Below are 15749 nucleotides of genomic sequence, written 5' to 3'. Positions count from 1 at the left end.
GTCGGGGTTGCTTTGAATGCAATTTTCCTGCTTCTTGGCAGGGGGTTGGACTGGATGGCCCATGAGGTCTTTTCCAACTCTATGATTCTATTATTCTGTGCTGTAATATTTGGAAAGCTGCAATTTATTCTGTTTTAGAATCATAGAAGCTGTTAAGAATTGTGGGAGTTGAAGTCCAAAACACCTGCAGGGCCCAAGTTTGCCTATGCCTGGGATATAGGGAGGGACCGTTTGTGGCCGGAACCCCAGCAGCGGGATTTAGCAGACCGCGGACGCCTTTTGCTGTTACTCCAGGAAGCGTCATTGGCGGCGACGTGTCTCTTGCCGGCCGAGCTTCTTCAGTCACAAAGGGGAGAGCGGCTGCCTTGGGGGATCCTGGGACTCCTTCCTGAGGTGTTGTTTCGCGGGGGCCCGGCTATGGCTGCCTCGGAGGGCCTAGTGGAGCGGCTTCGGAGCCGCGTGAAGGAGCTGGAGGAAGAACTGGCCCGAGAGAGGGTGAGGGGCGGCGGCGAGGGGCTGAGTGGCCGGGCGCGGATCGAGCAGATGAGCCCGGAAGTCACGGACTCCAACCCATACAGGTGGGCACAGGCCTGTGAGGCGGAAGGGGCACCTGGGTAAACTTGGGCACTCCAGGTGCTTTGGACTTCAACTCCCACAATTCCTAACAGCCGGTAGGCTGTTAGGAATTGTGGGCGTTGAAGTCCAAAGCACCTGGAGGGCCTAAGTCTGCCCAATGTCTGGTTTAGCTCTACTTTGTGACATATTATTCAAAAAGAGAACTACGAGGGTTGAATGAAAAGTAATGCCTCCACCTTCGTAACTCCTCAAGAGTACTGGTATACGGCAGGTACTGGCTTGTTCAGTAGACTCTCCTCTACAGTTCCATTTTGGCGGAGCCCCCGGTGGCATAGTGGGTTAAACCCCTGTGCCGGTAGGACTGAAGACCGACAGGTCGCAGGTTTGAATCCGGGGAGAGGCAGATGAGCCTCCCACAAGGATGATAAAACATCAAAAATCATCCAGGCGTACCCTGGGCAATGTCCTTGCAGACGGCCAATTCTCTCACAACAGGAGCAATTGCTCCTGACACGACAAAAAAAAAGAAGAAGTTCCATTTTGGCGGAAAGCCTTAGCATTGAACAGTTGTGTTGTTAAAGTGCGACATATGGAACCCTGCGCGGACAGTCGGTCAATGCGACTTAAGCAACGTGCAATCATTGAATTCTTGACAGTAGAAGGTGTCACCCCAAAGGAGATTCATCAGAGAATGTAAGCTGTTTATGGTGATTGTGTTGATGTGAGTACTGTACATCGTTGGGCGATTAAGTTTAAAGGAGGCTAATTTTGACACCATTTATTTATCGTGTCATCCGCAACCAGAACATTGTATTACATTTCTAACAGAGCAAAACAAACAGACAGATAAAAAAAACCCCACAAATTTTGCAAACTTGGTAGCTGATTAAATGTCCTTTGACCAGTATCTGGCCACTTGGAGTGCCTCTGGTGTTGCCGCAAGAAGGTCCTCCCTTGTGCATGTGGCAGGGCTCAGGTTGCATTGCAGCAGGTGGTCAGTGGTTTGCTCTTCTCCACACTCGCATGTCGTGGATTCAACTTTGTAGCCTCATTTCTTAAGATTGGCTCTGCATCTCGTGGTGCTAGAGTGCAGTCTGTTCAGCACCTTCCAAGTTGCCCAGTCTTCTGTGTACCCAGGGGGGAGTCTCTCATCTGGTATCACCCATGAATTGAGGTGCTGGGTTTGAGCCTGCCACTTTTGAACTCTCGCTTGCTGAGGTGTTCCAGCGAGTGTCTCTGTAGATCTAAGAAAACTATTTCTTGATTTAAGTCGTTGACGTGCTGGCTGATACCCAAACAAGGGATGAGCTGGAGATGTCTCTGCCTTGGTCCTTTCACTATTGGCTGCTACTTCCCGACGGATGTCAGGTGGTGCAATGCCGGCTAAGCAGTGTAATTTCTCCAGTGGTGTAGGGCGCAGACACCCTGTGATAATGCGGCATGTCTCATAAAAATGCCGGAGAGCAAGGAGGAAATACTACAATCAAAAAGACTCAGCGTCATAGTGGACGAAGTGACAGCTCCCCCTGTGGCCAAATCGAGCAACCTCCAGGATCCAGTGGAAGAACTGCTGAATGGCCTCTATCTGTCTGCGTGTCTTGTATGTCAAAAACAGCATTGAATGTTTGCCGTGTATATGTACATTGTGATCCGCTCTGAGTCCCCTTCGGGGTGAGAAGGGCGGAATATAAATAATGTAAATAAATTGGCCGTCTTGTGACAGCAACCACTAAGTTTCACAAGCAAAAGGTTGACCGATTGATTCAGGACGATTGTCGTATCACTCGGAGAGAAATTTCAAGTATAATTGGCTTTTTACAAGAACGTGTGGGTCACTATTGCTATTGGAAGATCTGTGCATGATGGGTACACAGCAGAACTTCAGAGACTGGACCTCACCAACGTATGGCATCCTCCATACAGTCCAGATTTAGCACCGTCTGATTTCCATCTGTTCCTGATAATGAAAGAAGATCTGCAGGGACATCATTATGCTTTTGATGAAGACGTTGAGAGAACTGTGAGACGCTGGTTGTGGAAACAGAGTGTTGACTTCTTTCATGATGGCTTCAGAAAACTTGTTAATCATTGGCAGAAATGTATCCAATTGTCTGGTGATTATGTGAAAAAGTGAATAGTGATAGGTAAAGAGCACATTCTAAGGATTATTTCAGCGTTTGATTTATTAAAATATTCCCATCCAAACTCAAGTAACAAAGTTGGAGCCATTACTTTTTATTCAACTCTTGTATTATTCACCTAGAGGAAGCCTAAAAGACCATTAACACTCTAAACAACCTTCCAAAAAAGCATGGCATCCAGGAAAGACTAAAATAAAACAACACATTGATTTGAACAATCTGCATTGTATTTGGGGTCACTCAAGTGCCCATTGCGTGTGTTTGGTAAAAAAATGTGAGAGTATCCAGTCACCTGATGTTAATTTTCATGCGGCTAATTTATTTTTATTTCTTGTGTCAGAAGCGAATTGAGAATACAACTATAATACAAGAATACATAATTTTTGTATGCGGCCAATAACGCAATTTTTGTTCCTGGGTTATAAATGCCATTTCCTAATTGGTTCTATAATACTAAACTGGAAACACTTTTGTTTTCATGGGACATCCTGCTACACATTTTGCTGTAGTTTTTCAATGAATATCTCACTGAGTCTCAACCAATTCAGTTGGTGATGGTGTATCAGGATTGTGTCATGAAGGGCTGAATTGTTGGTTTCAGACTGGAATTGAAATAACAATGATGTGTGTGAGAGGGTTGAGAAAAATTATTCTTAACAAAAGTGTTTTTGTTTCCTCCTCTCTTTCTCTAGTCGTTTGATGGCTCTGAAAAGAATGGGAATTGTGAAAGATTATGAGGTGGGTCCATGTTCTTGTAGATATTTGGCTTCATGGTATAGCCTCAGGGAATGAAGTACAGTAGACTCTCAATTAACCAACACCTATGGGGATTGATAGGTGCCAGATAAATGCAGTTTCTGGTTCTTTGAGAGCGACTATTAAAAGTAGGCCCAACTAATACTATACCCCATACTAGGTCACACCATAAACTCTGTATTGACTTGATATTAATATTGAAATACAGTAAAAATGGAAATAAAGACAAATGTATCATGATATAGCAGAGTTTTACTGTTTTAATACATTATAAAAACAGCTTTTAAAATGTTTTATTATGTTTATGTTTATTTATACCCTGCTTTTCTCTCCAACAAGGAGACTCAAAGCGGCTTACATTAAAAGCCTTTCAGTACAGTTTAAAATCTTCAAATATACAAACATTAAAACAGATTTAAATATAAATGTTATTTTAAAAATCACAGAAAAATCCATAAAAACATAATCAGAGTTTAAAAAGTATTATTTCTTTGATTATTTTTGCCAGTTGCTTGAGAGTTTTGGTTGCTTGAATTCTGGCTGAGAGCCTGCTGTACTTATCAGAGTTGATTTCATGTTACAGAAAATCCGCTCCTTTGCAGTAGCCATCGTGGGTGTTGGTGGAGTTGGCAGCGTGACGGCTGAAATGCTGACAAGATGTGGCATTGGTAAGGTAATATATATTTCTTCATTATAATAACAATATAATCATGCATGAAATCATTGGTGCTTGGAGAAAGTTCAGTGTCCGTGGAATCATAGACTTGTGAGAAACCACAAGGGCCATCCAGTTTAATCCCTTGCATGTAGGAACAACCAATCAAAGCACTCCTCACAGATAGCCATCACACCTCTACTTAAAAACCTGCAGAGAAGGATGCTCACAACACTCCAAGCTTGTATAGTCAACCGTTGAACTGCTCTTACTGTTAAGAAGTTTTCCTTATGCTCATTTGGAATCTCTTTTCTTGTACAGCAATTTGAATCAATTGCTCCGCAGACACATACTGTATGTGAGGGCCTGTAATGGTTTGACAAATACATCTTTGATTCTAAAATGCTATCAATTGTAAGTTGCACATTAATTTCAGTACTACCTGCAGATTTTTAATATTTATATAATTGAAAGCACCCATGATTCTAATATGCATCCTGTTTTAGAGGTGTTTATATGGGGAAAAGTGTGTTTTAGAAGCAAAGAAATACAATGTTTTTGGCTGAGGCTTCTGTATGTATGCCTTCTCTGGACGGGGTCATATTGGTGGCTTGTGCTGGTGTAAAGGGCCATTATTTCAGTATGAGTACATTGTGTCACCAGGCATCCAGTACCACCTTGTGCATAATCTTTTCTCTGGTTGTGTAAGAGTTAGATGATACACTCTCATTGATTCAGTGGTCAGAGAGCAATGTTATACCTCAGTGCCAACCAGCTGCCATATGCACAGTAGGAGAGAAAGGAGCAGTTGTTGCCCGGGAGAGTACAGCATTTTCCTCGGTCAGCAGTGTAACAGCAGCTAACTGTTAGTCCTGGGGGCACAGTATTGCCCTCTCCAAGCTTTAATCTTGTCATAAACCAATGGTTGGAAAAGAAGAAGCAGCTTCCTCCATCTGAACCTATAACATAAATGTGCTGGCAAAATGTTTATGCTTCACTGGCTTCAATTAGGATATCAGCCCATGTGTTTTGAAACATGAATTACTTCTCATGTTTCCAAATCCCCTGGTTTCACATCCACTTCCACGTATGTGTGTTTGTACTATTTTATTTAAATCCTGCTTTTTTCCTTGTCCATGATCCAAGGTACATATACATTTGAGTGCCACTCTTGAACAGTATCCCACTCTAGTCTTTTCTGTCTCTTGCAGAGACATGTGGGAAACAAATGGGAGCTCATCCTTCTCATAACATGTAACCCTAAAAGGTTTTTTTTCTAATGGATGGAAAATTGAGGTGCATGACAAGTGCATGAACTTCTTAAATTGTCCATTCTGTAGAAATGAACGTTGTTCCCATTTTTGAAGTTATTATTTGTTCTTAAGGGAATATTGCTAATGTACGACACTGATTATTTAATAAGATTTTATTGGCTAAAGAGAGATTTTTTATTTATAACAGGTGTTAAATTCTTATTGGATATTAACAAGACCAAGGGGGGGGGGGTTGTCATATATGTATGCATTAAGGTGCTGGATCTGTCTGAAACCAAGGTCTGGGTTTGTAAGTAAAGAAAAGATCCCTTCCCCATTTTCCATCTGGATTTGTTTCTTGTGCTTTGTACTTACTGGTATATATTCCTTGCTATAGTGCCAAGATTATTGTCTTATTTTAATCCCATATTTTTGTCCTGCAAGCAGGACTTCAGGCAGTTTAGAAAATTAAAACAAAAACAATTTAAAACCACATGGATACATTGAATAAATATTAACAAGGCCAAGAGGTTTGACCATATTTCTTCTAAAGTAGAATTGTTTGTACTCTTTCTTTTAGCTGCTCCTATTTGATTATGACAAGGTGGAGCTGGCAAATATGAACCGGCTCTTTTTCCAACCTCATCAGGCTGGACTGAGCAAAGTTCAAGCAGCGGAGCACACACTGAGGTATGTGGTGGGAGAAATGGGGGCCCAAGTGTTTGGAATGTGGGGTGCAAACTCAGACTTTCAGATCTTCTAATTAGTTTATTTGTAAAATAAACCAATCTCAAAAATTGGTCATCCTAATACTTCATATTGTTATTAGGAAGTTGGTTTATTTATTTATTTTATTTATGTACTTTATTTCTACCCTGTCTTTCTCCCCATGGAGATTCAAGGCTGCTCATAATTACATGACACAACCCAATAAATTTAAAATGGCAAATATAAAAAACTGAAAAACAACTAAATATTTGTGTCATGGATAAAACTTAAAATACAGTTACGATATAAGAAATAAAATAAAAATTGTATTTAGAACTTCCAACCTCCCCAGCGTATTTATTTTCCACAGGACTTCTTTCAAGAAGGAATGCACCCTTAGAACTTGCAAAAAGTAATGGTATAAGAATTTCTGTTGGATGTTTTCACTTTAGGTCTTTAGATAACAGTATAGGTTTTTTTTGTACTTTAGGAACATCAATCCTGATGTCCAGTTTGAAGTACATAACTACAACATCACAACTATGGATAACTTTCAACATTTTATGGATAGGATCAGGTAAAGTTCATTTCAAAGTTAAAAGCATGGTGTTCTTTTAGCCTAAATGTTTTTAATGACAGTATGAATGAATTGAATGAATTGTTTATTGTACCAGCCATAGGCCATGAAATCAATATACCACCTTGAATAGTATGGTAAGCACTTTCCAATATAAACATTTAAACTTATTCCATATACTTGCTCTTTAAAATTACAGTAGCCGTGACATGATAACAATAACAATGTCCGATTTGTATCATTTTCATTTCCATTTCTAGTATATATTAGAGTTGAGCCCAAATCACTGTTAATGAAAAGATTTGTAGTTTTTGGATGGCTATTTTCAAGTAATTTTCGAAAACAGGGGAAGACAGAGATGAAAAAAACCAGTGAAACTAATTCAGAGAGACAATATTTTTGGAAGGATTTTTGACTCGAATGCACATAACTAGTATGTTGTTGTTCAGTCGTCTCCGACTCTTCGTGACCTCATCGACCAGCCCACGCCAGAGCTCCCTGTCGGCCGTCACCACCCCCAGCTCCTTCAAGGCCAGTCCAGTCACTTCAAGGATGCCATCCATCCATCTTGCCCTTGGTCGGCCCCTCTTCCTTTTTCCTTCCACTTTCCCCAGCATAATTGTCTTCTCTAGGCTTTCCTGTCTCCTCATGATGTGGCCAAAGTACTTAACTAGTATATATACTGGGGATACGATCAGGGACCTCCTCCCTCCCCCCTTCCAGTAGATACCTGAAATCATAAATAAGAGCAAACCCAGCATTTTGACTATACAGTCATCCAAAGCTCTTTTGTGTGTGCGTGGCTGGAATTACACTTAAAATGTACCTGTTCCAACTTGCATGCAAATCAACTTGGAAACAAACCTACAGAACCTGTCTTGTCTGTAACCCAGAGTCTGTCTGTACTTGGGTCAGAAGCATAGTGTAGAAATGCATTGGAGGACCTAGAGTGGCTCAAAACACTTCCAGGTGGGAATATTTTAGGAGCAACTGATTGAAGAAAGAAAGGCTTTTTTAGAAAAATTTAAAAAGCCCCATGTTCTTAGTTTCAGTCAGATGTAATTATGATTCCAGGGGAAGGAAGGGGAACTGTTGAAAGAGCTTGTACTTGCAAGTTATTTTTAAAAATCTGGATTTTGTTGGTTTTTTGTTTATTTGTTTTTTTGCTTTTAGTTATGGTGGATTAGAAGAAGGAAAACCTGTTGATCTGGTATTAAGCTGTGTGGATAACTTTGAAGCTCGTATGGCAATTAACACAGTAAGTACAGTGTAATGTCTGTGGGTTAATGTTTTCTATCTGATAACCTACTCTCATCTAAATATAAATAGGACATATGCTGCCAGAGACTGTGAATGCAAGTGCTAATGCACCAATGTTACACAAGCTCAATTGTTTAATCAGTGCAGGAAAAAAATCACACAGTTGTTGTATTTTAGGGTATTGCAATTGTAAATACTTTTCTTTAGTCTTGTGAATGTTTCTGTTAAAAGCAATTATACATTTGGTGAATGCATAGTATGACATAAATTATTGTGTATCCTGTATGACATAAATTATTGTGGCATCTCTCTTTTGGAGAATGAGATTAAAGCATTGTCACGTGGCACAGGTACGAAGTGAATTATCACTATCAAATCATTGGGAAGTTAGGAAAGGTTTGGTTTAGAGAAGTGGGGTTTTAATTGAAGCATTTTATAAAATAGCATGCTGTGGAGAAATTGGATAGAAAGTGTATTTGCTGTTTCTCATGAGATTAGAGCCTAGAGCCATTCAGTGAACTACAGTGATGGGACACAAACATTTGTTTGAATAGGTTGGAGTAACTAAGGAAAATTGATGGCGAATATGTCTGTTCGTGGCTACTAGCCATGTTAGCTGTGCAGCATGCAGGATCAGAGGTAGTTTGCATGTATATTGTTTCTAGAGAACAATAGTGAGAAAGATCTATTCTCTGTTTATCGTGCTAATAGCTGCTCTTTGAGACCGAATGCAGGATCACATCTTTCTTTGGTCTGCTATAGATTTTATAGCGGACTTGCTTAGGTATCTGGCGATGCCTGGGTTAGCCGTTTTGTAATGATCAATATTAGAAATAGTATCTGTTTAGTTTGGGATTTTATGAATGGTCCCATTAGAAATACAGATGGCTTTCCAGATGTAGGATATACATGAGTCTTTTTATATGTATGGACTACAGCTCCCATCATCCTCATTCAATCTCAGCTGAAACCTTACTAATATTTTAAGTTGGTCATGAAGAGGCGGGGAGTCCGCGTGCCAAGTTTGGCGCAGATCTATCATCTGTGGGGTTCATAGTGCTCTCTGGATGTGGGAGCCATCTTGGGAAATACAAACATAGATACTTATCATAGAATCATAGAATCAAAGAGTTGGAAGAGACCTCATGGGCCATCCAGTCCAACCCCCTGCCAAGAAGCAGGAATATTGCATTCAAATCACCCCTGACAAATGGCCATCCAGCCTCTGCTTAAAAGCTTCCAAAGAAGGAGCCTCCACCACACTCCGGGGCAGAGAGTTCCACTGCTGAACGGCTCTCACAGTCAGGAAGTTCTTCCTCATGTTCAGATGGAATCTCCTCTCTTGTAGTTTGAAGCCATTGTTCCGCGTCCTAGTCTCCAAGGAAGCAGAAAACAAGCTTGCTCCCTCCTCCCTGTGGCTTCCTCTCACGTATTTATACATGGCTATCATATCTCCTCTCAGCCTTCTCTTCTTCAGGCTAAACATGCCCAGTTCCCTAAGCCGCTCCTCATAGGGCTTGTTCTCCAGACCCTTGATCTTACTTACATATATATATACTTATTTTCACTGTTATTCTATAGAGGGGTAGATAGATAGATACAGATTATGTATGTATAAATTGATTGCACTCTCATTTTGGTTTTTTAAGGTTTGCAATGAACTTGGACAAATATGGATGGAATCAGGAGTAAGTGAAAATGCTGTCTCCGGCCATATCCAGCTGATCATACCTGGTGAATCAGCTTGTTTTGCAGTATGTGTTGCTCTACTTACCTTTTTTCTATTTACCTGAATTTTTTTTGAATTCAGATTCTTTTTTTTATAGTAGATAAAATCTAAATTAATTTTAAGTTGCTTGTTTGTTTAATTTGTTTTGACATGTGGATTTAATTTCAATGTGTGTGAGTTTAAAGTGATATACGTTGGTTATTTTGGGTTTGGGGTAGTTTGTTAGTGTATTTGTACTTGTAGTTTTTACTGTATAAGCATTGAATATTTGCCTTCTATTGCTGTATTCCGCCCTGAGTCCCCTCAAGGACATAGGGTGGAATATAAATAAAGTTTTATTTTATTACCTCTTATTCTTTTGCCTCCTAGGAAATGTGTGGGTGGGGACTGATGGAAATTATTGATAGTCACTCACTCACTCAATTGATTTTTTTCTCTGCCTTTTTCACATTGTTTCTTAAACATGATTTCTCTTTTTCCCTATTGGTCAGTGTGCACCACCACTTGTTGTTGCAGCAAACATAGATGAGAAAACATTGAAACGGGAGGGTGTATGCGCAGCCAGTTTGCCCACGACTATGGGAGTAGTTGCTGGCCTCCTTGTGCAAAATGTCCTCAAGTACGTGATTAAACCTACGTTGCTTTGATTTTTAGCTGGGTCATCATGAGCATATTGTGAATCTTCTTTTTGACATGCATTTCGTGTATTCTCGCATTTTCTCCAGGTTTTTATTAAACTTCGGCACAGTCAGCTTTTACCTTGGCTACAATGCAATGCAGGATTTCTTTCCCGCCATGACCATGAAGCCCAATCCACAGTGTGATGACAAAAACTGCAGAAACCAACAGGAAGAATACAAGGTATATTTAATGAAACGTCAGCATTTTTAATTCCTTTAAAGTTCAGGATAAGCTTTAAAGTATTGTGTGAACTCCTCCATAAATACTTTCCCAGCATAAATACTCACATTAAGTCATTTGAAAGCCGCTGCTTAATTTTGCTGTTGTCGCTCACAGTGCCTTTGTATTTCCAGAAAAGAGCAGTAAGCAATCCTAAACAAGAAATCTGTGAAGAGGCAGACGAAATAGTACATGAGGAGAATGATTGGGGTGAGCCCTGAATTTTTTTTAAATAGGATTACCAAGGCTAATGGGGGATTGAGATGGGACCCTGCTCAGAGAAGGCTAACCAGAGTCCTATAGTCTTTCTCCTTCAGCATGAGGCGTGTCCTTCTCATAGGGAATGGCTATAGAGGAATCTTCGAAGAGTGCCAGGCAGTATAGTACAGAATGATGGACCCAGTTTCAAAGCAAGATATTTCATGATGGCAACATGTTACAATTACACAAAAAGTTATCATTGGTTTAATGAGCCACCAAGTTTTACTAACCACTAACAAACTGAAAAGAATTACTCTGCAAATGGAGAATGTCTCATTAGGCCTAATGTTGTGCAGTCGCCATCTTGCGATTAACTGAAGCCAGGGGCTATTTGTGACCCGGGAGAAGCATCTCTAGCAGCTGTAATTTGAAACTCTGTACCACACTTTTTCAAGTAATAAGAGTTTCATTTATGGGCAACTCATGATTGCAGAGGCACCGCAATTTTAAATTTACAATATGCACAAGAGTCAGTGATGGAGGCCCCCCCAAATAATTTGTCCCCCACTGACAGTTGTCTCTAAGGTACAGAAATGTGGTTGAATATAAGATAAAGGGCTGTTGAGGCCTTTGACGCCTCTGAGGATGAGGACAAGGATTGAGGTTGAGCCTGGTGTTTCTGTGGGGGACGTGAGAATGTTTTGGGTAGATCTGTTGTCAGGAAAACAGGCAATGATTCGCATGAGAATCAGCCAGGGATTGACTCTGAAATGAATATGGAGGACACAAGAGAGTTACAGATAACCCAGTGCTTACAGATCAGAAGAGATAGTATGAAACAGAGACAAATCCGGTGTTCCCAGAGACTGAAAGATAAACACAGGGAACCCAGGATGATGTCATAGGCAAGAAAGAGTATTCTGAAAGAATTGGAGTCAATGTTTGGTGGGAAGATCAACGCTGGATTTTCATGTGTCAAGCTGCCTGTCTTGGAAACTCTGGGTTAGTTCTGTTCTTGGGGCTGTATCTTGTTTTCTTCTTCAAGTTCCATTTCTCCTGTTTGGATTACAAATCTTGTTTCAAGTTTTAAACCTTGGGATTATAGTCAAGTTCATGTATCAAGCCTCTGGATTATAGTCATGTTCATGCTTCCAAACTTTTGGATATAATTCTAGTTTAAAAGCAACAAACCTTGGATTACAGTTTCTTGCTTTTTGCCTAACGTGATTTTTGGAATTCCTATTGAGGGTTAGTTATTGTTTTTTGTTAAGCTTCTGGAAATCTAGCTCATGGATGTATTTTGAAACTTTTTATATTAAATACTATTTTCTTAACAAACTTACTATTCTTGTTCATCTTTGTGATGTTTGGGTGAAAAGGGGATCAAGTAGGTGGCTGGGAGGAGGAAGAGAAAGGATGGGAGGGTTTTCCCTTAAATCTGTCTCCTATAAAGACGAAATGATAGAGATGTCAGTATCTTGGCAAGCCTGCCTGCTTTTGTTTGAAGACTATCTGATCAAGAGTTTTGTTGACCCAAATTGCAAAGGGAAGCTTTCACGATGTAAGCCAAAGCTTTTTCTGTTCCTCTTCCAAGGAAAGAGGATCAGTTTGCAACAGTGGTTAAAAAACCCACCAAATAATCATTATGTCTTTATGTTTTGCTGGCTATTCAGGTATAGAATTGGTTTCAGAGGTTTCTGAAGAGGAGTTGAAAGCTGCTTCAGGTCCAGTTCCTGATCTTCCAGAAGGCATCACACTGGCATATACAATACCTGATAAGGTCACTAAAATTTCTTAATAACATACTTTTTAAAAGTAATATTTTCAATTTAGACTGGCTTTGAACTTGAATTTACTTATGAATAAGCTGTGAAAGCTGCTAATTTCTAGTTGTGATTGTTTTCTTCATGTATATTAGGTTGCCCATTTCCAGTAATAGTTGCAATTTCACAGAAATCAGAAAATCAAAGGCAGATTTTTTCATCACTTAATTATTGCACCCTCATTTTTCCAACAAAAAGGGGCAAAATGCAGCTATTATGTGATGGAATATCACACGTTCTACTCAAGGCCTGTATTATGTGCTATTGAGATGCTTAGCTTGTTGGAGTTGTTTGTCTTGGGCAAAGAAGCAGGGGATCATGGTAATTTTCTTTTCTGTCCTTAACAGGAAGAAAACTCTATAGATGGAGAAACTGTTGCTGAATCCGAGGAAAGTCTAGAAGAACTTATGGCTAAAATGAAGACTATTTAATACTACTTCAGGGGTGCATTTTGTATCGTACTTGGCCTTTCATGGATGATGGTCCATCTTTAGTCTGCTTATTTATGTTAACTTAATAACTTTAAATTCACATCTTTCTGAATGTATGGGGGTCCAAATGTGTGATGTAAACTTAAGGCAAGCTGACAATAAAATTTACTTGTCTGTAACCCTGAAAGGCAGCTGCCTTGTAGACCAAATATGGATGGTAAACAGGTTACTTGCTAGCATGACAATATAAGAAAAATAGACAAAGTTATTGTACAAAATATCTAATATTTTCTAAAATGTATTATTTAGAATCAAATACCTTAATAGCTGTTGTAACCTTAGTTCCGATTTAAAACATTATTTGGACACTTCATAGACCTTCCCCTACATAAGCAGCTCTGAAATGTTTTGGCTTACAGTTCCCACCAGCCTTAGCCATCGTGGATGATGAAATACTGTGAGTTGTTGGTTTAAAGGGGCATATATTAGTTAAGAAAACAGTTTTCTTATGTTTATTTATCTCTGCCAGCATAGGAAAAACTGCAGGCTTGAGCACGCCTCTCTTACTGTCACATTGTCCATATTAGAATACTGGTATTTCTGGATTGTCATGTAGAAATTGGAAATATGGCTTTGAATGACTATGTTGTTAATTTAACCAGTTTTATTACACAATTGTCTGTTTTGCAATGGACTTGCAGGATGAATGGTTTATGTGTAACTACAAGCCAGGAGCTGGGAAAAGTGAAAGAATTATTCCTTCTGGCAGCCAAGGCTGAGACAGACCTAAAACTTTGTTAAGACTGACAGAAGGGAGGACATGTCACCTTATATCAGTGGTTCTCAACTTGTGGGGCCCCAGGTGTTTTGGACTACAACTCCCAGAAATCCCACCCAGTTTACCAGCTATTAGGATTTCTGGGAGTTGAAGGCCAAAGCATATGGAGACCCACAGGTTGAGAACCACTGCCTTATATCATAGTTCAGCATTGTATATAAACTAGGTCTATCATTTTGTAATGCATCACACATGCCTGTTACTTCCATTACAACACTTTGCCTCAGTATGAATCATGAAGTCTTTAAGTGTTTCTTGAATCCAAAAATCATGTTTTCCTGTGTCTGTTACTTGTAAGTGCAAAACTGAATATACTAAAAATTGTATTCTGCTGGCAGCATAGTGGGGGAGACTAAGACTTCTGCATAAAAACCTGCCCACTGATTATGCAGCTAGCAAAAATGTGGAGCAGGAGGAGGAGAGAAAAACATTAAAAATCACGATGTGCTTTAAGTTCATGGAGTGAACACTCAAGTTTCGAAATAAGGTACCATTGGCCACAACCCTCAAGCTGAAAAGCAGTTCAATTAGTTCCTTCAATTGATAGATACTCCCTAACAAGTGAAAGAAATTACAGCTTTTGTCAGAGTGGATAATTAGCTGTAGTTTATACTGTTAATAATTATCTTACCAGATTAAAAGGTAAATAATCACACACATGCAGCTAGTGGTAAGTGATTATAGGCAAGGAGTTACTTATGGACTTTGGAATTTCATTGACTTTTAACTATGTGCATGCACTTCCCAAGCATCCAGGAACTCAATCAGAGCAGTAAAGCACCGAGCAAAGGCAAATAGGGTATACTGGGTGTGTGTGTGTCAGGAGCAACTTGAGAAACCGCAAAGAGTAGTTAAAACTTGTGAAAGTATGGCACCATCTCTGCAGTACCCTGTAGCAAGTATTTGTAATAATACAAATTTAAAGTAATGGTTACGTTTCCTGTAGTATATATTTGTAAGTTATGCTCCAGCTATCTGAAGGAGGATGCTGCACTCCATTAGAGAAGCAGTCCTACAATCAGTGGGTTTCCATTTAACTACTGTGGCATTTAAGCACCCCTTTCAGTAAACCATCTTTGCTTGCTGAAATAAACATAGATTTCGGAAACTATAAAATTGCCTTTCTACTGAACTCTAAACTGAAAGACTTCTTGTTAAAATACTATTCAACTGTGTAAGAAGGCAGGGAGAGAAAGAATCAAACATGTTTATATATACATGTATATATGCTGTGTGGGACTTTGATACAAAACAAAGTAAAAATTGGCTCAAAACCTAAATTCCTGTAGATTACACTGTAATTTCAGTGCATTTTTGCAACTGTGTTCTTATCTGTAGTGAGCCAACATGAACTAGGACTCTGGAGAACAGGGCTGGAAAAGTCACATTTTCTTGGCCTCGGAGGCAACGACAGCTTTCCCCTCCTCAAAGAAAACCTTAAGATAAAGTCATCTTAGGGTCTCTATAAGTCGGAAACAATTTGAAGGTACACAGCAACAAAAAGTTCTTACCTCTTCCTTGGCATTACCAGCCCCAATTGCCAATAAATATTATTAAAAGGCTTGGGTTGCTCCTATTTATTTATCAAATTCATGCTTTCAAAATGCAGGCAGTTCCTTCTTCCCTAATGTATGTGATTCTCCGAAGCTTTCTGCTATAGAAGTTAGGAATGAATTTGTAACTATTCAATGTTTATGTAATGGTTATAGATTTTGGAAGTTTGAATTGCAGAAGAGTTCAGCTTCCAGCAGAATGAATTGTTTTGTGCACATTTTGCTATCAACTCTTTATGAAATAAAATCATTTCAACAGAAAATAAGGATTTCAAAAGTGTAGCAGACTTTCTGAATGATTTATCTTCATCTCTCCGCTTTCTTATGTAAATCCATTCTTCCCCATCG

General features: G+C 39.5%; 1 protein-coding gene across 2 annotated transcripts; it reads left to right on the top strand.

Annotated features, from left to right (window-relative positions):
• The first annotated feature begins 277 nt into the window (after positions 1–277).
• On the top strand, positions 278–15678 carry UBA5 (ubiquitin like modifier activating enzyme 5). Of its 2 annotated transcripts, XM_060781809.2 has the most exons (12): positions 278–578; positions 3410–3455; positions 4057–4146; positions 5962–6071; positions 6580–6666; positions 7840–7924; positions 9576–9680; positions 10147–10274; positions 10381–10516; positions 10690–10765; positions 12430–12536; positions 12927–15678. In XM_060781809.2, exons 1-12 carry the CDS (start codon positions 418–420, stop codon positions 13008–13010), a joined length of 1215 nt encoding a protein of 404 aa, XP_060637792.2. In that variant the 5' UTR covers positions 278–417; the 3' UTR covers positions 13011–15678. The 2 variants fall into 2 exon arrangements, with proteins under 2 accessions (XP_060637792.2, XP_060637793.1); XM_060781810.2 differs by lacking the exons at positions 278–578; positions 3410–3455 and having other exon boundaries at positions 4055–4141.
• The last annotated feature ends 71 nt before the right edge of the window (positions 15679–15749 follow it).

The sequence above is a fragment of the Anolis sagrei genome, chromosome 6 (assembly GCF_037176765.1).
Source record: "Anolis sagrei isolate rAnoSag1 chromosome 6, rAnoSag1.mat, whole genome shotgun sequence".
Taxonomy (NCBI): domain Eukaryota; kingdom Metazoa; phylum Chordata; class Lepidosauria; order Squamata; family Dactyloidae; genus Anolis; species Anolis sagrei.
This window is presented reverse-complemented; position numbering and strand designations above follow the sequence as displayed.

Excerpts from the sequence above, each read along its gene's own strand:
- UBA5 (XM_060781809.2), top strand. The coding sequence starts at position 418 with ATGGCTGCCTCGGAGGGCCTAGTGGAGCGGCTTCGGAGCCGCGTGAAG. Across the intron at positions 6,667-7,839 it reads CATTTTATGGATAGGATCAG|TTATGGTGGATTAGAAGAAG; the intron begins GTAAAGTTCATT and ends TTTTGCTTTTAG. Across the intron at positions 12,537-12,926 it reads CATATACAATACCTGATAAG|GAAGAAAACTCTATAGATGG; the intron begins GTCACTAAAATT and ends TGTCCTTAACAG.